The sequence below is a fragment of the Aphelocoma coerulescens genome, chromosome 20, assembly GCF_041296385.1.
Source record: "Aphelocoma coerulescens isolate FSJ_1873_10779 chromosome 20, UR_Acoe_1.0, whole genome shotgun sequence".
In the NCBI taxonomy this organism is placed as follows: Eukaryota; Metazoa; Chordata; class Aves; order Passeriformes; family Corvidae; genus Aphelocoma; species Aphelocoma coerulescens.
Window position 1 is genome coordinate 9,164,749 of NC_091033.1, and position 26,256 is coordinate 9,191,004.

At 54.4% G+C, this 26,256-nt stretch overlaps 1 protein-coding gene across 5 annotated transcripts in view; it reads right to left on the reverse strand.

Annotated features, from left to right (window-relative positions):
* Positions 1–882: 882 nt before the first annotated feature.
* ZNF512B (zinc finger protein 512B) overlaps positions 883–26,256 on the reverse strand; it is a 30,116-nt gene continuing 4,742 nt past the window's right edge. For 2 of the 5 annotated variants that reach the window (XM_069033881.1, XM_069033880.1), the window contains exons 3-17: positions 25,696–25,775; positions 24,791–24,919; positions 24,276–24,448; positions 23,858–24,111; positions 22,989–23,060; positions 21,266–21,400; positions 19,823–19,947; positions 17,305–17,397; positions 16,365–16,463; positions 15,379–15,666; positions 14,623–14,814; positions 8,261–8,362; positions 7,222–7,284; positions 5,159–5,257; positions 883–4,792 (exon numbers count right to left, since the gene is read on the reverse strand). In XM_069033881.1, the coding sequence (XP_068889982.1) occupies positions 4,499–4,792; positions 5,159–5,257; positions 7,222–7,284; positions 8,261–8,362; positions 14,623–14,814; positions 15,379–15,666; positions 16,365–16,463; positions 17,305–17,397; positions 19,823–19,947; positions 21,266–21,400; positions 22,989–23,060; positions 23,858–24,111; positions 24,276–24,448; positions 24,791–24,919; positions 25,696–25,775 (2,198 nt within the window). In that variant the 3' untranslated portion in view covers positions 883–4,498. Of the gene's footprint in view, positions 4,793–5,158; positions 5,258–7,221; positions 7,285–8,260; positions 8,363–11,448; positions 13,436–14,622; positions 14,815–15,378; positions 15,667–16,364; positions 16,464–17,304; positions 17,398–19,822; positions 19,948–21,265; positions 21,401–22,988; positions 23,061–23,857; positions 24,112–24,275; positions 24,449–24,790; positions 24,920–25,695; positions 25,776–26,256 lie in introns of those variants that run through there. The other 3 variants (XM_069033882.1, XM_069033885.1, XM_069033883.1) reach the window with 3 other exon arrangements.

Sequence of the window (26,256 nt, forward strand, 5' to 3'; positions counted from 1 at the left end):
TGGGTGTTTTGGGGTATAGGTGGGTGTTTTGGGCATGGGTGGGTGCTGTGGGGCTCAGAGTGATGCTGTGGGGCGGCTGCGCAGGAGTACCCCTGCCCAAGACTGAGGGGTGCAACACACCCTGCAGCTGCGGGGCAGCGCGATTTAGGTGACCCCGGGCTCAGACACCGTCTCGGGTGCCCTGTGGGAGTCCCGGGCTGGGTGGGATCTGGATTTCCTCGGCACCGCGCTCCCATCACGCCGGGTTCCCCCGGGGCTGAGGTCTGTGGTACCACATGTTTGGGGAGGGAAAGGCAAGCACCGCTCCTGGGGTCCCCACCCGTCTTTGGGGAGGCGAGAGCGCCCAGGGGAAAGGCTGCGTTCGCAGCCAGCAGCGAGCTCAGTCTAAATCTGTCTCTGACTTGGGTTCAGAGCCAAAAAAGTCATTAGGGAGCAGAAGAGGATTTATTCCCACGCTGGGAGAGCCGGGGGGTGGCCCCGGGTCCCGCAGAGCTCCCCAGGGAGGAGAGGTCCTGGGCTGGATGTGGCCCCTGGGGCCAGGAGACGCTGGATGCTGCTGATGGGATGGGTGGATTGGGAGCAGCTTTAGGGGGATTTCTGCCATAAGAGTGGGGGGCAGCTGGGCTTTCGGCTGTTGGCATCCGGGATCCTACTGGCACCAGGCCTGCCGGTTGTGCCGAGTGCTGGTGCAGGAAGCATCGTCAGTCCTTGCCTTCCCCATCCCGGTTTTGGTGGCACCCCTGGGATAGTGACTACACGCTCCATCCCCAGCAACCAGGGGGGTCCCCTCAGCCACCGCCACAAAGGAAGGACAAATCCAAACCCACCAGATCCCATGTCCCACCCTCCCCCCGAACTGCCCAATAACGGTGACAACAGTGCTAATAAAAAATCAATAACCATTTATTCGATACAGCTGTTTCATACATACAGTACAGGGAGCGCCTCGGCGCTGCTCGGCTGCTCGGAGCTGCTCGGACAGTACTCTCCAACTGAGGATTTGTCAATGATTAACAAAAGAACAGATCATCACAAATCGGGAGTTTATTATAAGATAGTTTACCGTTAAAACAATTTTATTTTTTGCAAATAAACACTTTTTAATATATATATTTATATATTTATATATATGGTTACAAGTGATAAATTGAAAATTTTTTTTCCTTTTTTTTTGGTTTTTTTTTTCTGTTTTAATTTTTTCCCCAAAATACACTTATGCACTAATAACTGGCATCGACGAGAAACATTCGGATATGCCGTGGGATGGGTGTCACAAGGAGAGAAAGAAAAGAACAAAATGCTCCCAAGGTTCCTGGGGGTGAGAGCTGCTCCAGGCCCAGGCAGCTCCATCCACCGTGGCCAGAGCTGGAGTGGCACAGCCAACCTAGCCAGGGCATGGTGCCAGTGCCGAGGGTTCCCCAGCCATGGCAGTCCCCTGCCCATCCAAGCTTTCCATGAGGTCTTCCCACAGGGTTGCAGTCCATCCCTGCTCCCATGGAGGTTTAGCCCTTTCCCTGGGGACATGGGTGATGGGATGGTGGGTTTCCCCAACACTGGAGGTGCGGGACCACAGCATCACTGTGCCCAGGGTGACAAAATCCCCAAATCCCACAGGTGATGGGATGGAAGGGGACAGGACACCTTGTCCCCCATCTGGTCCCGCAGCCTCTGCCTGTCCCTCTGGATAAAGGTGGTTTCCCTTCTGGCACTGCCTCACTGGGAGCACCTGAAGGGGCACAACCTACTGGCCCCCAGCAATGCCACTGTGGTATCACTCGGCCCTGCCCGCTCACCTGTGGCACCTGCAGATGCTGGTGATCCCAGCACTGCTCTGGAACCTTCCCTGGACAAGCAGGATGGTAAAGGATGTCTTATGGAGAAGGTGAGGGGGAACATGTTCCTCTCTGAGTGATGACTAGTGGGAAAAACACCTTTGGGGGGGAGAGGGGGGGAATCCTGAAAATTTCACTTTCTCATAGAAATTCTTGCCTCACCACAGTGCTGCCCTCAGTGGGCCCGTGAGTGCTCTGAGGATGACAGGGACAGCCCCAGCACTAGGTCTGCTGCTCCTACTGCCTGCCCTGAGACCCCAGATGGTCCCTGGGGTCCCCTCCAGGCTGGTGTCACTCTGTGAGGCCACTGCAGCTGTCCCTGCTCCTGCCAGACACTCTCATTATAGAAGCAGAGGTGGTTTTGATCCAGACCCCACAATGACCCCCTGAACCGACCCTTTCCCATGTCTACCCCACCCTGACTCCCAGGGCTCCCCGCCTATGGAGCACAGTGCTGCCTGTTAATTTAATCAATGCCAAGCCAATTAATTGCATGTTAATGAGAACAGAGTCCCAGGCCATGCCCAAGGGGAGACAGTGGGGACTGTGTGGTGACCATCCAAACCAGCTGCCTGGGCTACCCAGACCTCCCCTCCCTAGGCCAGGGCATGGAGCTTTCCTGGGGGTTTCCCTCTGTGGTAGGATGTGATTTTGGGATCCAGTGGCTCCCTCTACTCCTTCACAGAGATTTCAGTGCCAGGCCTACAGCTCTGCCCATGCTCCCCTTCTTGCTGCTGCCTGGGAGCTGTTCTAAGCTGTCCTACAGCTCCCAAAGCTCCCCCCCTTCCCCAGGGAGGCAGGATCTACCCCAGTGACACCATCCAAACACAGATCCGATGAAGTGCAAGCAGAGACCAGGCTGAGCCGAAGTGTCTAATTAAGCTTTCTCACTAATTGCCTCGAGGCCCGGCGCAGCCAGCAATGCTCAGGCAGTTCCCTCAGCAGCAGGCACGTGCCCAGCTCGCTGGGCAATGCAGATGGTGGATCCAGGTGTCGCAGCTGTGGACAGAGCAGGAGCCCTGGCTCCCTGAGAAGCCACCCTGGCTTCAGCCAGCCAGCCAGTCAGTGCTTCAGCAGTCACCACTGCCCCCCCTCCCCGGCTGGAATAACGTGCCAGTGGAGGATGTTAATTATGACTGAGCCGCTGCTCGATATCGAGCCTTTGGCGGGCGACAGGGAGCAGTGAGGAAAGCGAGGACTGAGGTTTGAATTGATTAAAGCAAAAGCAGAAGCTCCCCCTCTAATGCCTCTTTCCTGGCTCTGCATAGGGGAAAAACCGAATTAAGGTTTTCTGTTGTGTTACTGAGAGGAAATGTGCCCGCTTCCCAAGGACCGAGGTAGCCTGGTTTTGTCTAGAGACGGGCACATCCCAGTCTGGGATGGCTCCCCCCCGGGCTGGAGCGAGGTGTGATGACAGTGTCAGCACAGGAGCAAAGAGCCCGGGGCAAGAGCACAAGCAGGGATGGCACCACAGGAGCCTGGCACCCCGAAGGGCATGGTCAGGGGCTCAGATGCATCTTTGGGAGCAGAGACTCCCCCCATGGTGGGTCCCGGCCCGAAAGGACAAAGGGAATGCGAGGTGCCCGGGCAGCAACTGGGCTCGTCCTAAAGTAGGACCCGTGATTGTCTCTCGATGCTGCCCCCATCCCTGTCACACACCTCCTGTGGCCACAGCTGGGGAACCGAGGCTCCCATTTCTCCCTCCTGGGTGATCGGCACCTTCGGGATTGAGCACAGAGGGAACCTGAACCACCCTTGGATGCCCCCAGGCCGGGCGGGGAGGACAGCTCGTTGGCTGCCATAGCCCCCGACCCTGCCACTGCCACATGTCTCTGCCACCCCAGCACTCCATGCCCGGCAAACACAACCCAAGCACCGAGGCACAGCTCCCTCACTGCACGCCTGGTTCCATGGCTGCACTGCCACTTTCCACGGTGCCCACAGCATTCCCGCAACTTCCCATTAAACCCTCTAACCTGACCCGTCCCAGAGCACCCCCCTCTGCTGCTCACACCTCCCACACCCCCAGCCCTGCTCCCCTCCTCTGCCTGTGCCTCGCACCACGCACACAAACCCTGCCAAGCCGCCGCCCCACGGAGCTGGTCCGGTCCCTGCCCAACACGTTCCCCCCGACCTGCGGCTGCAGGAAAAGCGCTGCCAACTCCTGCCGGACCCTCCGCCCGACCGGGTCAAACATCTTTGGAAACATCACCCTGGAGCTGGGAGGCCGCCGGACAGGTGGGCAGCTCCCGCCCCGGCACGGAGCCGCTGGGGGAGGGTCCCCGCCCACGGGACCCCGCTGCTATTGCACTTCTCTTTCGCTCAAGAGTCACCAGTTTGGCGCAGGGGAGGGGGATCACGGGCCGGGGGAGGCAGCGGACCCCACCGAGGGGTATGTACATGGGCAGGGGGTGAAGAACGTTCCAGCTTCCTTGATCCTGTTTGTTTTCCAGTGTGAAACAAGGTCCGTGATTTGTTTAAAGTGGTTAATTGATATTTTCTGTCTTTTTTTTTTTCTTTTTTCCTTTCTTTTTGTAAAAAGAGGGTGAGAGGAGGGTGGGGCAAGGGGAGGTGGGATGGGGAGGAGGGGACATAAAACTGGGAGAGACCCCCACCCTGTTACCCTGGGCTGTAAACGAATCCTCGGAGACGAGTCTCTGAGCTGCTCATTTCTCGGGCATCTTGCTGGCTCCTCCCTTCCGCTGGCTCGGGGGCTTGGGGACGAGCTCGTCCCCCTCGGGGCTGCCCCGGGAGCCTTCCCAGTGCTCGAGGGTTTTCTTGTGATTAGTCTTTGCTGCCACGCTCTCTCTGCCCTTCGGGGACATTTCTGGAGGCCTCTCCTTGGGTTTTCTCCCCCTTTTCTTCCCGTTTGTGCTTTTCTTTTTCTCCTCTTTGCTGGAAGAAAGCTGTTCCCTGTTTTTCTTTTTCCGGCTGGCCTCTGAGGAGGTTCGGAACCAGTTCTGTGTCCGTGGGGTGACACGGGGGTTAGTGACTGTCGGGGGACAGGCACTGGCACCAGTACCAGCACCAGCACAAACAACCCGAGCCTGGCCCACCCCTCACCCCACTGGCATCACCTCCCAGAGGTCAAACTGCTCAGCAGCTGCAATGAGCCTGGGGGTGTCAGGGACATCAAGGGGAATAGGGAGGAACCCCCCAGGCTGATTAGGAGCTGCCACTGTGTTCTGCTCTTAACAGACATGGATGGATGGATGGATGGATGGATGGATGGATGGATGGATGGATGGATGGATGGATAGGGACATCCCAAGGATGCTTGTGTTGGAGCAGGGACCAGCCCAGTCCAGATGCAGCTCCTTCCTTACCTCTGAGTGAGCCTTGATGATGTGATACTTGACGCCGCTCTCGGAGCTGAACTCCTTCTGGCACAGGAGGCAGCGGTACTTGCCCACTGAGTGGTCCCCCTGCAAGACACAGCAGCTCCTGCAGAGCTCAAAGTGCCCCAAGGGATGGCCCTCCCCTGGCCCTGATGCTCCTGTGACCTCAAAGTGACACAAAATAAACACTCATGTCTGAACCACCACATCTCTGCCAGCCTTGGTGCCAGGCCAGGAACTCACAGCCACATCCTCTCTCTGAGCTTCAGTCCATGCCACTCGTGCTGCTGTCTGTGTGTCCCCAACATCAGGTGATGGGGCCATCGCCCTGTGTTCTCGCTGTCAGCAGATCTATGATCCCCTGGGACTGAACCACCATTGGATTTATGTCCAGCACTCACCTAATTCTCCTGTTACATTGTCAGAGAGCCAGGGTGACTGCTGGATTCCTGTCAGCAGCGCCCTGGTGGGATGACGGATCTGCCGGCTCTGCCGCAGGTCACGGCACGTGGGAGATAATGTGCTCTCTATTGACAAGGGGGTTATGGATGGGCCCCTCTGGGCCATATATTTCCTCCCTGGGAATTCCTCCATAGCTGTAAATCCTGAGTTACATGGGTCTCTCATTTCGGGAGAGGACAGGCCTGGCTTCAGGAATCCTTGTGCAAAATCATCCTGGTGCATCAATCCCCAGTGAAGATGGGGTGCTGCCTGGGAGCAGCCTCTGCTCTTGCTAAGGCTTCATATTTCGCAACCAGTTCTGCAGGATTTTACAGCGGGAATCACAGACCTGTTCTGGAGGGGCTGTGATTTATTTATGCCAAATTTGGTGGCACATGTACTCAAAGTAAATCCTCTCCCCTAGGGAGAAGAATCCTGCTGATGGCAGTGTGGGGTCACAGAGCAACTCCCCATTGCTGACTCCCAATACCTGACCCCAGCTGTGCCAGATCCAGAGGGTGCAGCTCTGTGGTTCATGGAAATGTTCATGCAGATCCTGGCTGCTTCCTGTGCATGGAACCAGCCAGAAACCAGCTCCATTTTCTCTCAGAGAAGGAGCTGTCCTGGTCTTCTGTGTTTGCTCTTTTATCCTGCCTAAATCCAGCTCCTCCTGCTGGATCCCTGCAGCCCATTTTCTAAATGATCTCATTAAGGGCTGCTGTTCCAGCTAGCGCTGGAGGAGTGCGGGAGTTGGTGTTTTTAATAACCACAGGGTACGTATTGGAGCTGCCTCCTGGAAGCTCCATTCAATGGAAGCTGCAGCTGGAAATGTTTCAGGGTATAAAGCTTTAGTAGCTCTTACTTGGTTCCAATTTGAGGGACCTACACTGAGCTCCTGATCCCTCCCCTGGGGCAGCTGCAGGGCACTGGAGCTCAGGGCTGCTCCATCCATCCAGTGGGAAGGCACTGGTCTCTGCACAACCAGCTGCCTCTTCCAGTCTCAGCCTATCCCAGAGGCACCACACCAGCATCCCTCCAGCTGGGCTTCCAGAGGGGCTGTAGGGCTGCCCGAATTGATGGAAGAAGACTCCTGATTCCCACTTGCCTCAGGAAACATTCAGTTTCCAACACCCAGCACCTTGGCTCTGAGCTGCTGTGGCTGATGCGTGGTTGTGTGAGGTGCTGGCCATGCTGGGTAGCCAAGGGCTTGTGAATGATCCAGGGGCTGCAGGGACCAGCTGGGCAGGGGCTGCTGTGGGACAGGAGGACATGAAGCAGGAGGGCTTTGTCCCACTGCCGTGTCCCCGAGACACTTTCTGTGTCAGAAGTCTGGGTACCTGGGTGAGAAGTCTGTGTTGTGGCACCTTTTCTCTACAGCTGGAATGGCAGCTACATCCCCTCCAATCCATCTGCGCAGCTCGAGCCTCTCTGCCTCCATCTGCCTGGTGACAACTCACTGGGAGCAGCACTGCCAGCCAACCCTCCAGCATTCACCATCCTTTAACCTGTGCCATTGTCCCTTGGCTTGCTCCTTCCAAACCAGCTAGGGGGAAGAGAAAACCCAACACCAAAGCCACCTCTGAGAAAAGGGTGTAAAAGGCAGGACCTACCTTGTTGCAGTTGGCCAGGTGAGCTTTCAGCCCCGAGACACTGGAGTAAATGGCTTCACAGCCCTGCAGGAAAAAACAAAGCAGGGTTAGACACGATCCCCCTCACCCCCTGCCTTCCTCTGAGCCGTGGCCAGGAGCCTGCTGAACCAGCACGGCCACCGGTCCAGACTGAGCAGTGTGAGGTTAACGCTCTGCGAGGCGCCGAGGGCTCTGGTCACACGTTTCCCATTAGTGCTAATGGGAGTCATGTGGCCAAATCCCTCTACAACGGGCTGAAAAACCTCTCCCCTAAATGTCTCCGTGGAAAACCTACATTTGTGAGCTGTCGGGAGGTCCTGCTGGGCTACAGGAGTTCTTGGAGCCACAGCAGAGGCTTAATGGAGAAGAGAAATCACCCAGGCAGCAGCATGACCAGTTTCTGAGCAATGTCTTTTCCAAGTGCCCGTGTATGACATTAATTAGCCAGCCCGGCTCCCCTGGCCTTGTGGGAACAGCCTCCTTCAGAACTCCCATTAGCAAGGCTTTGTTTGGGACGATAAATCCAAGCTTAGCACCAGGGCGGGGTTCACCTCTCTGTCAGCTCGGGCCAAGGCTGTGTTTCACAGCGAGATGTGGCACACGCACCATGCCCTGAGGTCTGTGCTTGCCACAGGGCTTTAAAAAGCTTGGCTTAAATCTATCTTCGATTAACTCTGGGAAAAGCAGGTTCTCTGCATCAAAAGGCTGTGCGGGATGAGCAGCCTTCACCCTGTCGGGATCTTGGGAGCTTCCTAAACGCAGCTCCAGAGCCCAGATTGGGTAATGCTGCACCATCAGCCCAAGGGTGGCCCTGTCCCCAAGTCTGGTGGATCCCAAAGCTGGGACACACTTTCACCAGACACCGCAGCAAGCTCAGGGAAAGGAGGTGAAATGAGGGTCTGAGCATCTCTATGATCAGCGGCCCAATGAGAACCATTTTTGGTGGGTTTCTGCCCCCAAAACCCCCCTTCCTCCTGCAGACTGAGTCCAGCCAGCCCATGGAAGAACAGACAATCCTTACGTTGTTGGGACAGTTGATGCGGCCCTTCTCCTTCACTTCGTTCTTCCAGTTTTCCAGCAGCCTGGGATTGAGCTTTGGAAGCCCTGGTCGGGTGTAATTGAGCTGTGAACAATAGCAGTCGATTAGCAGAGCTGCACACCCCAGCCCGGTCCTGCCTCTTCACACGGGTCTTGCCCCGCCCCAAAGTGAATCGGGGCTGAAAACTACTCTGGCTTTCCCTAGAGATGCCATTCTCCCCTCGGGAACTGCAGGCCAGGGAGGTGGTTCTGCCCACTGCCCTGCCACTGGCGAGGAGTCCGTGGCAAACAGGAGAGGAGAGGCTCCTGCTCCCGGGTCCATGCCCACAGGGCCAGGACTGGACCCGGCATTTTCGGTGCCTGGTGTCAGCACAGCCCTTCTGCCGTGTTTTATAACCAGGGGAATAAACAACCCTGCACACTGGGCAGAGGGGCCCAGCCTCCACGGCTGCCTTCCATGGATGAATGGGCACAACCCGTTAAACAATGAACGGCTCTTGTGTCTCTGCCTCTGCTTTTGGCAGGGCTGGTCCTTCCAAGTGCTTTTAATTAGCGCTTTATTAGCGACTTTGAGGGTTAGCATAGCGGGCCGGCCCTCTCAACTCCAGTTCTGCGTGTTCAGCACAAGCCAAGGCAGCTGTGGCAGCTCCAGGCAGCTTCAGGCATCTCCGGGCCTCCCAGCCACTGTTCCTGGCCCTACCTGCAGGGCTGGTCCCTGCCTGACACTGAGCCACCGTGCCAAGGTCTGCAGGGGACACTGGGCTGCACAACCATGCCAGCACAACTCCCAGCGCGGCCTGGTGAGCTCTGCTAGAGCCAGTGGATGTTGTTTGGCCCCAAGCTTGCCCAGAGTGGGAGCAGTGCTGGGTGAGCCCACAGACAGCATGGTGCAGGTGTGGGTACGTGAGCACTCTCCATGGGCACCTCCGAGCATGGGACACAACTGCATCCCTGCATCCATGATGGATAGAGAGGATGCATGACCAAAAGGTGCTCGCAGAGGTGCAAAGGCTCGCAGAGGGCCGAAGAGTCCCTGAGGACCTGGAGCTGGCAGTTTGGAGGCAGCAGGAAGCTGGCTGGATTTCTTTTCCAGCTGTAACTTTTCCTGAACACGCCGATAAAGCTGCGAATCTGCCTTTGTCCAGCTCCCCCCAGCTGTTCCCAAACCCCCCTGCAAAGGGAAGCTCGTTGTTGAAGGCTCAGGTGCCAGCTGTTCCTTTCCACTCAAATTGAAGTGATCCATGTGCCCCTCAGCCTTCCCCCGGGTACAGCTGGGTCAGGGAGCACTGGGCTCCATGTGAGGGGCAGGGGCACAGGGCCTTGCGAAATGGCGCTGTGAGCCCTGGTATGGACGGATGTGGATGTGGAAAACTCCCCCGAGCCCCAGCATGCTGCAATTCTGTCGTGCTTCGCGGCTGGGGGAGATGCCAGCAGAGCTCTTTGAAGCTCTGGGATGGTGCATCTACCAAGAGCTTGGTCCCCAGCCCGGGGAAGGCAATGCCACCTCCAGGGGAGAACACAGGAGTCCCTTTTTGCCATTGATACCGAGAGCCAGGATGCCAAAAGGCCTCCATAATTAAAACCCAATCAATCCCATGAATGAGCAAACATTAACGGTAACCGCACACAGCCCCAGCAACAACCTCTCCCTCCGCGCATCCCTGGGGAGGAGGCGAGGGGGGATGTTCAGAGATGTGGACTCTGCTGCTCTGCTTTCCCACTCCAGAGAAAAATCCCTCCCTGCTCTCCTCCAACAGTCCTGCACAATAACATGCAAATCCCATGTCTTCCCAGGGCGCTGTGGTTCTGGGAATGTCAAAGTCATCTTTATGTCTCTATTAAGAGGGAGCCCCAGGCATGGAATATTTTATATTTTTTTTTTCGTTTCCATTTATTTTCCTCAAACAGCCTGTAAGTGAAAATTTTCATGGCCAAATCATTAAACGACTACAACTGGTTTTGGCTGCAGCCCATCTCTTCTGAACAGTCGAAGGATGCTGGGCTGGGAAGGTTTGTTTCCTTTGACTGACGGTTTTATTTAATTAACTTTCTTATTTCAATCCTTTCTGCTCCCTCGACAGCTCTCCCCTTCCCCAAAATATATCGCACTAAATGAGAACCATGCGGGATGTCTCAGCCAGTGAGCGCCCCTGAAGCCTCACCCAGGTCCCCAGCACAAGGCACAGTTCTCTCTTCTTCCTGTGGAGGTTGTGGATGATGCCATGAAGGCAAAATGCACCTAGGGGTGCTGGCCAGCAGCCAGGTCCCACAGGAGGGTCACACCATGCCAGCTCTGCCGAGCAAGGGGAGAAGGATGGACTTGGCCCCGCAGCTGGAGCTGGGATCCGGTTTGGCCCCCAGTGGCATGAGTCTGCAGGGCTCAGCCTGGCTCCTGCCTGGATTGCAGGGCCATTGTTTTGGGGGACAAACCCAAGCCAGCGTCTTCTGCTCTGGAATTTATCCTGGTTCCAGTATAAACCTCAAGCCTGGAGATGACTTTTCCCCTTTAGCTTTATGACTGGCCTACGGCTGCCCTTTGCTCCAGATCCCTGGCACACCACGGCAGCAGGCTCCACGGGGATGTGCAGACTTCATGGCTGCCCCTACTGACACTGAGACCCTGAGCCAAGGGGAGGGAAATGGAGTGTCCATGTATCCCACAGTGGAGCTCTACATCCCTCCCTGTGAGCCCATCACAACCTCCAGCACCTTGAAGCAAGGAACCTCACCTCAAGCTCTACCAAGAAGCATCACACTCTGAAACAGTGGGATTTCCACAGCATTTTCTTCCCTTCTGCCTCTTAGATGCCTCTTCCCCCTGCTTGAGGAGGTTGTTCCTCATCCCCCACTATACCCCAGAGCCCACTGCCGTGAGCTGGGAACCTGCAGCCTTCAAGGCTGCTCATGGGCAAGTGATGGCCCCAGCAAAGGCCAGAGGAGGGTCAGCATCATCTTCACAGAGCTTCTGGAGAGGGGATTTTTCCCAGAAAAGCAGCAGGGGTGCGCCCTTCCCCATCTGACATCCCCAGCAAGCGGCTGTTGTGAAACACCCCATCTGTTTCAGCTTATCTGGAGGCAAATAAAGATCGGAGCGAGAAAATAAGACTCCAGTGTATATTTAGAAATGCTGGATTTGGTTAGTGCAGACTGAAGGCAGCGCAGGGCCTGGGATCGAGCAGCAATCGTTTATTCTGATGCCATTGCTTTGGTGTGAAGGAATCCATCCTCCCGGGGAAAGGCGAACGCATCCCACCACAGGCCACCAACGGGATCCAAACCCAGCATCCCTCTCACCGGCTGGGACCAGCTGCCACATGGCCACAGCACAGGGGATGCACTGCGGCTGTTCCTGCCGTGGGGCTGTGAACCTTCATATCCCATGGGCTTGATGAGGAGCTGTGCCTTCCCCTGGGAAAACGTTCTGCTGCCTGGAAAAGGGATGGAGAGGGGTGGCTCTCTTCATCAGCTTCCTCGAAATCCACACTGACTGCTGGGACCATGGTGGGGAACTGGAGAGTTCAGGGATGGAGCTTGTCCTGCACTGCAGCAAGTTTAGGTGTATCCATCCACCACTGGTTACAGATCAGAGCTGGGAAGCATCTCTCTCTCTGGAATCCTGGAAATCCCTAGGGCTTGCTGAAAAGGTGAAAGAGCAGCTGCAATCTGCTGCTGATCCCTGACATCCCACTTCTCTCCATGTCCAGTACAGGGTCTGCAGGCCCAGCAGTGTACTCCCAATGGCTGGGTACGGCTCAGTGGGAAAAAGAGGAGGTGGTGTGGTGGCTCTTCTGGGATTTCCATCGGTTCCCACCAGTCCCAGTGCCCTGGTCATGGTGAACTGGTGTTTATCTTCCTGCTGCTCCAGTGGCTCTGGGCTGTCAGCTCCTTCAGGGACAGCCACCACACATGCTTGGCAAGGTGGTGACATGGGGACGCTGCTGGCTGCTCTGAGCCCCCCACATGGCACAAGGCTGTCCCACAGGCAGTTCTGAGGGCAGTTCTGTTTTGGGGCTGTAATGAGGTCAAACTGGGCACTTGCTGGGAGGTTTTTTCCTACACCCTGAACTGAACCAACTTGTAAAGGCAGAGCGGTCCTGAGCAATGCAAGCCGTGGCTGAGCAGAGCAGCTCAGAGCGTGCTGAAGTCAGCAAGCTCCCACCAGCCTCCCCGGGCAGAACCTGCCTCCCACCTCCTCCCAGCATCGCTCGTCAAGAAAAAATGTCATAGACTGAACAGATTATAAAGTGTTGTCAAGGGAACGTGACAGTCACTGCAAGACGTACCCACAGGCACAGGCACAGCTATGTATGGATTCACCCACTGCACTGACTTCCTCCAAAATCCATCTGGGATTTCATGCAGAGCCTGAGGTCTCTTGATTCTCCAACCCAAGAGCCTTGTTTTGCCATCTGGGAGCTGATCCAATTCCCCCTTTGCTCATCTTCAATGCAAAACTGCTTCTGCCAACCTCACAGCAATTCTTTGCTTTTTAGCACTGAGATGGGACTTAGTTAAACAATCAGACTCTGGACACAAGAAATGTCTCATTAAAAAACCCACCAGCACTTCATGGAGCAATTACGCCGGTGCTGAGACCTTTACAATGCCTTTGTATGTCAGCCTGAGCATGTGCCCCTTGTCCTGGCCTGGGGTCCTGGCTGCTCCCTCAACTCAAAAAGAAAATACCCAGAGTCCTGAGTAAAGGGAACAATTCCAAGAGGAAAGAGAAGAATGCAAGAGCTGAGACTGGAGAGGGGAGAAGAGAGCAGCACACCTCTTCTCCCACCGTATCTGAAATGAAACAGCTACTTTGGACTTGGTTTTTTTATGTTATTAATGCATTGCAGCTGAAGACATCTGGAAAACAACAATGGCAACACCAAGCACTGGGGAAATAAAATGTTTGCAAGCAGTTCTGGCCCTAAAACACCCAGCTCTGCCCCAAGGTAGATGGCAGTGCTGGGTCCCCTTCTGTGCCAATGCCTCACTGGGGTGCCAAAGGGGGTAAAGAAGCTGCTGGTTTGTTCCTGTGCTGGTTTTCCAGCTGCCCACCATGTGTAGACCAGAGCTGAGCCAGGCTGAGCTCTTCTGAGTCTCTGCAGGACCATGGTGGCACTTCTGCTGAGCACACACAGGTGCCAGGACAGCACGGGACAGGCTGTGGGAGCAGGAAGGCATATTGGCCCAAGGCTGCTGTCCTGCCACCCCTTTTCCTGACGTGAGCCACATCACTTCTCCAAGCTGGCTCTGAGACTTGGGCTGTTCTCATGGCTTGGGGTAAGTCCTCTGGGGTGGGACTATTCACACTCTCCTGATGTCCTCTCATCCTCACTCCCATCTTTGCAAAATGCCCAGTATCTTGCCAGGGTGAATTTCAGAGCACTGGGCAAGAGATGCCCAACTGTTCAGAGCAGGGAACAGGCCTGGCACCTAACTGCAGAGTCACCTGCTCAGGAAACACGCTGCAGCTCATGCAGAGACTTGCAGGAGAGCTCTGCATTGAGTCCTGGCAAACAAAAAACTCCCGTTCCCTCTCTTTTTTCCCCTTTGCACTGAAAAGGTTTATGATTTACTGCTGCCTCATTCCTTTTACAGTCCAGAAGGAGCATACCTGGAGGGAATTTCAGCTTTAGTACACTCCCATGAATAATTACCTCCTCCCACAGCCAGAAGGGAAGTTTGGTTTAACGTGTACTCACTCCAATGCCTACAAAAAGCTCAAGCCTGCTGGGGCCCTGTGCAAACCCCACAGCATTGGACCACGAGTGCACTGCTGCTGGATCCTGCAGGGCTCAGCCCTGTCTCCACTCTCCGCCTTCCTCTGCTCCCAGCAGCACTGCTCTGGGATGCTGCAGGCTCTTTACCTCCAGGAAAGCATCTCCCAGAAGTTAAGGAAGAGACATGGAAGGGAGGGAATTTTGCCTGGGGCATCTTTGCTCTCTGACAGTGCAAGGGAGATGGTTTCAGATCCAATCTGCTCTCTTCACGTGCTCCTCCTGGCTGCCAGCCTCTACTTCCCTGCTCAGCATGGACCAGAACCGACCTCCCTCCCCAACACTCTTGGGGCCAGACCCTGATCTCTCCCCAGTGCACCACCTCTTCCTCCAAAGGGCACAGCCGCCTGCTGCTGGGAGCCTCCAGACCACAGCGCCTCAGCCTGTGCTGGGTGGGCTCTTCAGCAATAAATCTGCCATCACAGCTAATTAATTTAAGGCACAGCAAGTGAGACATGTGAGGGCCTCAACCAGCTGGGGCCAGGCTGGAATCCTGGAATCTCCATGTACAACGGAGGCCAGGCTAGAATCCCAGGATCTCTGTGCACAGTGAGAACTAAAGGCTGCTCACCCGCTTCGTTTCAGGCACCAGGTCATCCTTCATCCTCCGCTTGGTCCAATCCCTGGCCAGCTCATCCTCTGCTATCTCCTGGAGGTGGAAGACGGCTACTTGGGCCGACGTCCGACGGATGCGGCCGCTCGGGGTCCTCTCAAAATCTTCTATGGGACCAGGCTCTGGCTTCACCTCTGGCTCCTCTGGAGGCTGCAAGAGAGACAGAGTCAGGAAGGGCATGACAAGAGAACAGACGAGCTCTCTGGCCCCGGGATGGGGATGCTGGGATTTGGGCTGTTTCCACACTTGCTTTGGGCCTCTGCACTGGAGCATGGGAGCAAGGGGAGTACCCGCCTCCCTCAGCCCAGCAGTAGCCATAGACTGTGTCCCTCCGTGCTCCCATGTGTATAAATGTCTCCTGTTATTAGAGCTAGGGAGTGATTAGCGTCGGATGCACTGCCAGTAGGGATCAACAGAACAGAAAGGGATGCTCCCCAGGGACAGATCCTGCCACCCTGGCGCTGGCAAGCAGTCGATGCTTGTGAGGGAGCAGCCTGAGGTCTGGTTTTTTTTCCTGCAGAGCACGGATGCAGGGTGGGCTGGAGCACAGCCCTGTGGGCACTGGGGAAAGGGAATGCTGCTGACCACTCCCATAAACAGCATTTTTGGAGGGGTGGAAGAGGGTGTACCCTGTTCCCCCGACACTGCATGGTACAACATGTGTGCATGGTGATTTGAGGGAGAAAACGACACCGGCCCGACGCCTGCACCTGCCTTGCCCGGCCCGGCCCTGCCCGGCTCTGTCCTGCCCACGGGCTCCGCAGCTCTGCAGTCCCCCCCGGGGAGGGATGGCCCCGCTCCTCGGGCTGCGGAGGCGTCCGGGGGGCTCACCGAGGCCGTGTGTTCTGACCGCACATGATAGTCGTGGCCAGCCTTGGATTTGTACTTCTTGCCACAGTGTGGGCAGCTGAACACAGGCTTGTCGGCCTCGGCGAGCTGCTTCCCACACCGCTTCTGGTGGTACTGGTAGCCCATCAGGCTGGAGAAGTTGGCCACGCAACCCTGTGGAGATGGGGAGAAGGGGAGGGTTAAGGAGGGCTGGGGCTTCACGTGCCCGTGTTGAAAAGGTTGGGGTGCCGTTTCTCCAGGGAGGAACATTCCCGAGGAGCCCACTCCAAAGAGCAGCTCTTCCAGCCCATCCCATCCGAGTGTTGGAGAATTTGACAGTCCCCAAAGAGCCATGCACAGGCAGGACAGTGAAAGGATGGGAGGAGCAGTCCCTGCCCCTGGCACTCTCTGCCCCGACACATGGATAAAGCTCTCTGGACAGACACACACAGCAGGCAGCAGGAGGGGAAGGCACTGGGGAGGCACTGCCTGCATGGAAAGCAAAGCACCCACGGGACAAACCTCTGCCAACGCCTCCCTTACCTGTTCGTGACTTGTCTGCAACCGGCTCGGCTCTGCTTTTGGTGTGGTTTGGTTTTACGCTGTGCCCAGGACAGGCTGTGCTCTTTCCTGAGCTCAGGAGGCAGAACCTGCCCTCCAGCGCTCCCCAGTCTGCCCTGTGCCCACCCTCCTGCAGGGCTGTCCTGTTGCTGGAGCGCACAGAGCCAGTGGGACAGGGATTGGGATGGCTGAGCTAAGGTGGAAACATTGAGCACTTGCCAAGGGATGCCTGGAGAGTACATGTCCCCCTCTGCGTGGGACTCACTCCTTCCACCTTTTCACAGAACGAGAAACAAGAATTGTTCTTGTACCTCATTGGGGCATTTCAGTTTTCCCATCTGCTTTAGCACTTTCCTCAGCCTTTCCCGCTCTTCCTGTTCACCAAGTCCAGTGGTTTCCACAGGAACAGGCTGGAAACAAGGAAGTAACAGAAGCGACAGAGTCAACCATTTACTCATGTCCTCTGTGCCAGGAGTGGATGGAAAACCCCTGCCTTGCAGGGAGCTGCCCTGGGCTAGAGGGAACCTCTCATTAGGAGAGCTGGATCTCCCACTGCTTCGTTGGTATGTGCTGGATCTGCTCATGTCTTTCCTGTGATTACACCTAAAGGCCCAGCTGAGAAACTCAGGAGCAGTTCCTGCACAGAGGATTCACCAGCAAGACTGAAGAGCAGGAGATTAAGGCACAGGTAAAAGACAAGTCACAACTGGTAAGCCCGGGACACGTAGAAATGTAGTTATGCCTTGCCATGGTATCTCAGAGATGTACAAAACCACACTTTTAGAACAGCATCTAACTAGCGCCTGCAAAATTTTATTCATGATAAATTTTGTGGCTGCTTCTCCCATGCACAGTGGAGAGCTAAAGACCAGATTTTGAGATTCATGCAAGGCAGAACCCATCAGTCATGGATTTGCAGGCACAGTTTTGGAGGCAGGGCTTTGCCACTCAAAATCTGCCTCATGGTACTCACCGGATTTTCCCCCATGCTGGGATCTGAAATCCTGTTTTATTTTTTCAGTCCTCTGCTCTATTTATCAGTATCAATATGAGCCTAACTCACTACCTGGGAAGGAAATGCTTTCCTTAGCAGGAAGGGGGAAGACCACCATCGAGGCTGAGCAGTGTGGGAAATGCTGCAAAGGTGGATCCCTCCTTTACAAAGACCATAGAAAGAGGACTTTTGATGGATGGCTTCATCACCTGCATGGAGAAAGGAGGCAGAAGACAAGCATAGCCCAGCTCCCTTACCTTGCTGACGTGTTCAGCCATGGTGTGGTAATTCAGCCCAGCTTTGGACTTGAACTGTTTTTTGCAGTGCTGACACTTCAAGGCATCCTGCAGCTGAAGAAATTAAAGGCAAGTCACCAGAGAGGCCACATCCTTCCAAGTGCTGCTGCTGCTGGTGGTCAATAACCCCATGGGTGGCTGTTGCTGCAGCAGTACGCAGTGGTGGGACCCAGCAGGCAACACAGCGTCCCTGTTTCCTATCCCAGTCCCTGCCTGCAGCTTAGAGCTTTCTCTCTGTTGTCCTGGATACTGTTATCAAACCCACATGCCCCAATTTTTGGAAAACATTCCATTTTGGATTTAGATTTAAAGCCTCACTGGCTGAAAACATCTGGATCTGGTGTCTTACTCTTCCTGTCAAAGGGTTAGAGAGAGGAGAAGCTTTGATCTACCAATGCCAGTGGACTGTGCTCTGCAGTCCTGTTAAGTAAAACAGATGCTGGTGTACAGTGCAATTTCTGGGTGCCTGGGCTGTGTGAAATTAAGGACACAATCATAGGAGGATAATTCCTGTCTCATGCTGCCCTGCTGTTTGACCCAACTTGGCCTCCTGAATGCATGGGGAGATGCATTAACTGCACACCCCAAGGTACAAGGGGCACTTGCACAGTGGGTTAACATATCTTGACTTCTGCTGGGGCAGGGACCAGAATATACACCTCAGGGCATTCATGCTCTGGGCACCAAGACACTATCTCAATAGGGAGCCATTGCCCAGCCAGGAGCTGTGGTCATTCCTGCTTCTCCTGCCAGATGCCTCACCTTCACTACTCTCTCTTCAATCAAGACATGACTAAAAGCTGGAGAGGCAATGAAGGTGGATCTGCAAATCTCTCCTCATTATGGAACTCCAGGAAAATGAAGAATAGACTCACTGCAGCCAGTTAGGAGTGACTCATGGTACCTGTGCTACCATCAGTTAATCTTATCCCAGATCCAAGTGCTTGATCCTAACAAGGCGGATGCTAACAGCTCCTTGACTCACCGGATGCCACTACCAGCTAATTTGGGATTTACTTCTTGGGTCAAGACCATGTCCACATTCCAGCAAGCCCTCCCACCGGGGATACCAGGAGGATATAACTGCCCTTGCCTCCTTCAGGCTCAAGAATGTTGCAACCTTCTCCATCCCTTTTTTCCTTTCCAAAACCAAAGGAAACAGGTGCAGACTGCTTTGTGACAAGCATGGAACAGAGAAACCAATTTCCATTTTTTTATAAGAGTTTTGGGAGCCTGCACATCATTTTCCCCATTGTCCAGCTAAGGAATATATCAGTCATTAAAGAAGAAGGAGTGCCTGAACCCCAGGGTGACTTCTGATAGGGATCCCATGTGCCTGCAGCAGCAGGGTCTCACTCACTAAGGTTGTGCCACAGATTCATCTCAGAGATGGAATGGTGAGAGCTGCACCTGTGGTCACACACTTGGAACTTAGGGACTGTCCTGCCTGTGATTCCTTGAAGCATCCCAGCTCCTGGAACAGCACAACCAGCTCTGGCAACGACTGTCCCTCTCAGGAAAGGTGACAGAACACTCACTCCAAGGGCTGGAGCCCCAAATCTTTGGCTGAACACCCACTGGCATATTTCCAGCAGGGAAGACACCGCTGACTGCTCCAGCAGAGCTGTGTTCACCAGGTCATCTGGCTGTGCAGCCTGCACAGAGCCAGCCTGGCTTGGGAGATGTTCCAAAGTGGAGGAAATACGACCAGTGATGGCCAGGATCCCCACTCCACTGAGGCCAGGAAGATATTGGAGGCGGCAGGGTTCTGCCCAGCATTGCTGTAGTATGGGGTTTGGGAGGAAGAGCAGCCTCCCACTGCTGTATAAACAGCAAGGCAATGGCTGGGAAAGCATTTACAGAAAATGAATGTGGAATCAAAGCCCAGCCACATATTTTCAAAGCAGGAGGCATCGATCCTATGTTGGCTTTCTGTGGCGACGGCTCCGCCAGGTGACGGATGAAGATGTAATCCCGCGCTCGGATGGATGGTGGGGGGGCAGAGAGACAATTTTTCACTGCACCATTACTGAACCCCTGCATCCTGACAACCTGCCTGAGCACATCCAGGCTCAGTCTCCCTGAGACATGCTCTCATGCAGCCACAGTTTATCCGGCCTGATACAAGGCACAGTACACAGTGAAACCCCACAGCCAGGGCTCTGGAGGAGGCCAGATTAGAGACAACCCCAACAATCTCTGCAGCCTTACAACTATTTGTTTAGCTACTAGAAATACCTGACTCTGCTGAGATACTGGGGCAAGACCACAAAGGGATTCAGAATTGCTGAGAATTAGTGTCCAAATCCCTCTGGGTCGATGCAAACGAGCCAGCAAGCTGAAGATGACCAACAAGTGTTCTATCAAACACAGTGCAGAAATGGTTTTAGGAACACCACTGCACATTTATGAGTGGCACATATACACATCCATTCCCCTCCAAAACCCATGTGTTTGACTGAATAAAGTGAGGCCTTACTTTCTGGCAGACATCCATGTGCTTTTTGAGCCCCACAATAGTTTTCCTGGTTATAACACTGCAGGTTGGACAAGAGACTTCCCCCTTCTCGCTGATCTCCCGCTGCCACTGGTCCTCAGGGTTTGCTGGTGAGAGAGAGGAGAGAGGTGTTACATCCAACCTGCCTGGGCTACTTGATTTGATAAGTTGAAAAGCAGTGAAGTGGGAAAGTTCCTGATGTTAAAAAAAGAGAGATACAGTCTCCCAGGCAAAGCCAAAACTGGACACGAACCATGCAGCTGTCCCTGTCCTACTCTCCTGCAGCTGCCCAAGCACACTGGGTCATTGGGTCATTTCATGTGGAGTTACCAGACCTGCTGACCTGGGGAAAGGAGGTTCACCTTTCCAATCCCGCTGGTATCCTGCACACTGGGAGTTAAAACGCAATGATGCCCCCAGCCACCTGATCCTGCCCTGCTTGGAATAACTTCCCCCTGCCAAATGAAACAATTAGCGGGAGTGAAACAAAGGTGAGTGTCTCAGCTCCATCCGGACGTGTGCCTGGAAAGCTTCTCTGGCAATCCTCTTCCCGGCAGACACGGAGGAAGCTGGGGGACTGCTGGCTTCCAGGCATCTGTTTATTTGAATGGCTGTGACCGGCCTTTAAAAAACCCAAAATAAGAGATATGTGGGGCCAAAAGCAGCTCCCAGGCCCAGAGTTCACGCCGTGTTCTCAGCAGAGCAGCGCTGACCTTCCACCAAGGGAAGCCTGGGTGGAATAAAATCCACCAAGTCTGTTTATTTGGATGCTCTTACATGGCTGTGAGATCAGAGAGTCGTTTATTTGAATTTGAAAGCAGTGCAAGGCAGTGCAGCTGTGTTTATCTTGCACATCCTGCATTCCTCCTGCTGTCAGAGCTCTCAGGGAAAGCAAGCAACCTGTGCTGGCTGTAGGCTGCACCTCGAGGCTCAGGGAAGGCGTAATTATGCTCAGAGTTATGCACTGGTGTCATTCATGGCAATGATGTTAGAAAAATGCCATCACCACATGGGTCACATGCTGACTCACAGCGAAGCCAGGTGGAATTTGGCTCTCAACTCCCAGCACTTTCATCGCATTGATCTGGCAGTGAACTGAAGGTAAGGTGGCCCTCAGGATGTCAATTCTGGCTGCACTAACATTTTAGCACCAGTGGCTGTTCCTACATCTGTGTTACGTCTCAAAAGGACAGGAGTTGTGTGCTCCTACCTCTGACTTTGTGCTGCTTCTCCTGACAAACCTGCCAGAAAACTCACCCAGTGAACAACCCGCTGGGCCAAAAGGGGTGTGGGGACCATGAGCTGCAGGTGAAGGTGGGGATGGCAGCATGAAGGTAGGGACCATGCAAGCTTGGGGTAGTGCACAGAAAAGCAGCTACACTGCACACAGAGCTGCTGCCTGTGCTTTGCCCCCACCAGCCTCACCTGCTGGTAGATGCACAGATGTTTCCTTCTTCACACCAACTCCTGGAGGTTTCTTTTTCAGCTCCTCCATGTTGGCATTTCCCTCCAGCTTCTTGGCTCGATGGGCTTTTGCTTTGTCCTCTGCTTTGACAAGACCTGTAAAGAAAGAGGATTTTTATTCAGTACTTGCTTTAATACCTTCAGAGCAGCTTGCATTTAGCAGGTAAAAAATCTCTCCCTCTAAGCCAGGGACACTGAGCTGGCTGCATGTCTGCCAAGGCTGTACATGTAGGCTCAGATCCATAATTATGACAAGCAATATTCTAACAGCTTGTGGTGTTTTATAAACAGCACCATTTCTCCCAACACAAGTTTATGAACTATGGAAACTCCATGGCAAAGCAAGGTAGGATGCCTCTAGCCAGGCAGACAGGCTGGGGAGGAGGGAATAGGGTGTTTTACAAGAAACTGAAAGGGAGAATTGGAACAGCAAATTCAGTGTGTAAAAGGGATGTTCTTGCTGATGTTCCTGCACTGGAAAGGCTGTTTCACTCCCCTGGATCAAATCCCCCAAATCCACACACAGTTCAGCCCTGTGCCTGTGCTTCCATAGAAGGTGCTGGACGCAATGAACTGAGTACCAGGGTTAGCTCCACACCTGCCCCACGGGGGTCCACATCCCCCTGAACCTGGGGGTGGTGACTCTTGCAAACCCAGGGTCTGAATGGAGACAGCACCCCATGATGTGCTGGGGCACCCTTGTGTTTGTTGAGTGACTGCCACAGGGAACTTTGGGAATGCCTGCCCCATCTTCACTTTCCATCTGAGGCAGTGGGTCATGGGGACACCTTGTTCTCCAGGAACCCACAGCAGACGCTTCAGTCTCCGGCAGGGGCTCTGTGGGGAAGATGAAGGAAACAAGCCCAGACTTCCCAGGAGCCAGAGGAAAGGAAGTCACAGAGACCACATCCAGCTTGCTCGTCGGTGTTCAATTCCTTCAAAGCCATTAGTGCCTCTCCCCCGAGTGCCTCATACTGGAAGGTGCTGCCTCCTGCAGTGCCTGGAAATCCGCTTTCTCTTCCTCTGGCTGAATGTATCCCATAGACAGCCTGAATCCAGTTGCTCTCATTCCAGGGATGCTCCAGGATTCCCCCTCCTTCCCAGCCCAGTTGGGTATATTTATGGAGCATGACCAAAGTCCCACTTGCTCTTGCTTTGTCAGGCTGCAGCAGCCAATTCCTGGGCTTCCTCTCAGAAAACATCCCGGCAACATGTCTCCTCTCCCTTGGATTCATTCTCCTGAATGTGGGCGACAAGCCCTCAGAGTCTGAGGGATGGGTGCGTCACCAGCCTTTCTACGCAGCAGAATTCCTTCCCGACGCCACTGGAAACACTGCGACATCCCAGGATGGTGGGATGGTGATGAGATGATGTTTCTCATATCTTGCTGGTGTCAGCAGCTCGTTACTCTTGTGTTACAGATGAACATACCCGGATCCTTTCCTCTCTTCCCTCATTTCCCAGCACCAGGCTCCAGAACAGAGCAGACAGGGTTATCAGTCCCAGTTCTGCTGCTGCTTTTCACTCCCTTTATGACTCTCTCGTGGTAAAAGGCGCCAGCTCCTCCAGTGGGAGATCCTCGGGCTTTGTCTGGCTCCACCACAGGGAGGGATCTTGGGGAAGGGGCTTCCCTGCAATGCCCTGGGGAGAAGGTACAACCCTATACGGAGTCGTCCTGTATTACCTTTCAGTCCAAAGGTCCCCGAGATGGACGGCTGCTCCCCCGTAAACTTCTTAGGAGTTTTCTGTTTCCTTCCTGACTCAAAAGAGAGAAACAGAGAGAGAGATTTGGTCAAATAACTGTACTGCCAGGGGGATTCATCAGTCCTGGGGCATGGAGTGGGCACACACTCCATGTCAGGAGTGGGTCAGGGGCTGTCAAATGAAGCACCCACCCACTAAACACCAACAGACTGCTGCTTCCCACCCCACAAAACCAGGACAAATATGTTTTTCAGGGTTAATTCAAGGAGTGGAACTGGTGGTTCTGTCTAGTGCCAAAAGACAAGCAATTCCAACATGTGGCTGTGTTGGTTTGCTTTGGTGCTGCAAGCAGTGAAACCCCAAACCATGACAGGGACAACCACTGCCCTACACCAGCTCTGCAGTGGCCATGGACAGATAGAGACTCCTCATCCCGTCCCAATCCTTCAGGAAAATGGGTTTGCTAGAACCATCTTAGTTTAATCTAACACACTCAGTGAGGACAGACGGGCTGACATAGCAGCTTGCTGTGCTGCCAGGAATTCAATCAATTTCCAGTCCTATCATAGGATTGTTAAGGTTGGAAAAGACCTCGAAGATCATCAAATCCAACCATCATACAGGTCCTTTAGAAATATTTCTACCACAGCTACAACTGAGTTTCAACTCCCAGCGAAGCTGCAAGAAACTGGAGAGTGGGGGCAAGTTATTAGGGTCAGGAAACAAGGCTTGGCTATCCCTTGGATTCAGAGAGACAGCTGCAGCAGTGCTGGCTGCAGCAGATCCCCTTCCCATGGGACACCTCTCTCTGGGCTCCCGAACCAGCGTAGCCCCGGGCTCTAATCTTACTGTGCTTCATCCTCTCAGGATCTTCCTCCTGCAGCGAGGCCTGGCTGCCCCGCTGCTGCCCAGCATCCTTGCCACTCGAGGACTTGGCCGTGGGGGTGGCAGCTGCCATTGCCTCAGCCGCTGCAATCTGGAACTCCTTGCTCTCCCGGCTCTCCACCAGGCACTCGCCATTCTCCGTGTGCTCCTGGGCCACAGCTTTTTCCGTCTTTGCCTGTTTGGGATGGATGGTGGGGCAAGCTGAACTCTCAGCAGCTCTAGGGCAAAGCACAGAGGGCTTGTTTAAAGAGGGGTTGTTAGACAAGTGTCCTGACACCTCTCCCCCCTCGCCAGCCCAGGTTGTAGGAATGGAGGCAGGCACATTCCCCTTCTTCCAGCCATCCCTACACCACTGCCATGCAGCCCAGCCACAGCCTGGTACCTTTTCTTTCCACTGCTCTTCCCAATGGCCTTGGGCACTTTGTTTTCCGCTTTGCTGGTTGGCACCGGCCGGTCCAAGTGATTCCAGAGCCGATGCTTTTCCAGCTGGGTTTTGGAGGTGAAGGCAGCTTCACAGTAGGAGCATGAGTACGTCAGCTTCTCCGAGATCGCACCCTGCGTGGAGCAGGGAGAGGCAGGTGAGCACAGATGTTAGACCACAAAAGAGAGGCTTTTTCTGACACAGGCATGAATCCAAATCATGTGTAATACCCTTCTGCCCTTCCAAACAGTTTCCAAAAGTCTGTGATTCCTTGGGACCAGACCTCACAATGAGCTGCAGAGACCTCAGTTCCTCTCACACATACACCTCACAAACTGCTCCTGGCCCATCTCTGCTCTCCCCATTCTAACCTAATGTTTCTCCTGGGGTTTAAGGCCTGAGAGCAGCTTTACCCTGCAGATGGTAATGGAAGAGCCAGCCACTGGAAAGGACAGACAGTTCTCCAGTCTCCTTACCCCTTGGCAGCGCTGATAGTGGTACTTCAAGCCATAAATGCTTGGGAATTCCAGCCAGCAGCCTGAATTGGGACATTTCACCCTAGAGTGGGCTTTGAATTCGTCCTTCCACTGGTTCATCAGGGGGAGCTGGGAACAGGAGAAACAAGAGATAGCTGAGTGAAGAGCACTTGGGCGTGTGCTGATTCATCCCAAGGGAGCTGGGAGGGCACATGGGACCTCTGATCATTCCCATCCATCCCTTCCACCACACAGCCATGAAGTGGACCCCAGGGGTGTGTTTCAGTGCAGCAGTGCTCACTCGAGTGAGAGGTGCTGGGACAGATGCTGCAGGCTCCATAGGCTAATGATTCCTGCTGAGGCTTGCCGTGCTGTTACCTTGCCGTGCTTCCCAGAGCACACGCACACTCCCTGCCAGGCTGGGGAATAAATCAGGCCCGAAGTCACCCGGCTGATTTAATCACCCCACATTTCATCTAGTCCATAAATCACCCCATGCCCCTGCTCTCATGACAAACTGCTCCATGTGTTGTCCATGCTACCAGGCAGGAATTAAACTGCACAACTCTGCAGGGAATAAATCACCCCTGTGCCATTGCTGCCGGCTCATTAGCCAAACCTGACACGGCTGTGACAGGATCCAGTCATCTGGACATGGCCCTGGGAAAGTGAGGTTGGCGAGGGGTACAGTTCCCTAACCAGGGTTTTAGAAGATGCTGGATGCCTGTATGGAGGGGTTGAGGGACCAAGATCTTCCTCAGCCCAAGACAAGGCTGCTCTGAAGATTAAACCACAGGGAAGGCAGGTTTAACCCTGGAATGGGGCTGGCTGGAGTGGACAGTGCAGGGCACGTCAGAAGGAGCAAAGCAGGGAGGGCTCGGGGATTGGAGTGTGTGGGGTCTTACAGGGATGTCTTTCAGTGCCTGGTTCTCAGCCTTGGGTCTTCCTTTCTTCCTGCCTTCGGTTTTGTCACTGGTTGCATTTCCTGCAAACAGACACAGCACACATCACCAGCCGTGCTGGAGGAGCCGCTGTCCCAGTAATCCTGCTGCCCAGCCCCAGCTTCCTGCTGCCTGCCTGGCCCCCCCAGCTCTAGGCTGGCCATTCTCTGTCCTAGCAAGGACGGAGATTCCCCTCTGGAAGGCAACGCCAGCTCCCCTGCAAATGAGGTGCTGATAAGATGTGGTGCAGGGAAAAAGCGTCTCCTGAACACAGGCGTGTTCATATTGCGGACAGCTGGAGTTCATTCCCTTTAGCAATAAGTTATCCTCCTCTGTTAGCAATTATGGCTTCAATCCCCTCAAGGTAACAGCAGCATCTGGGAAACATTTAGGGCACACGCATTTCCCCACAAGGCCACTGATTTTGGAAGCCCTGTCTGAGCTACATCGCTGGGGTTCAACCCTCTCCTGGGGTGCAGGTACCCCTCAGCATCCTGAGCTGCCCTTAGCCAGGTAAAGGCAGGG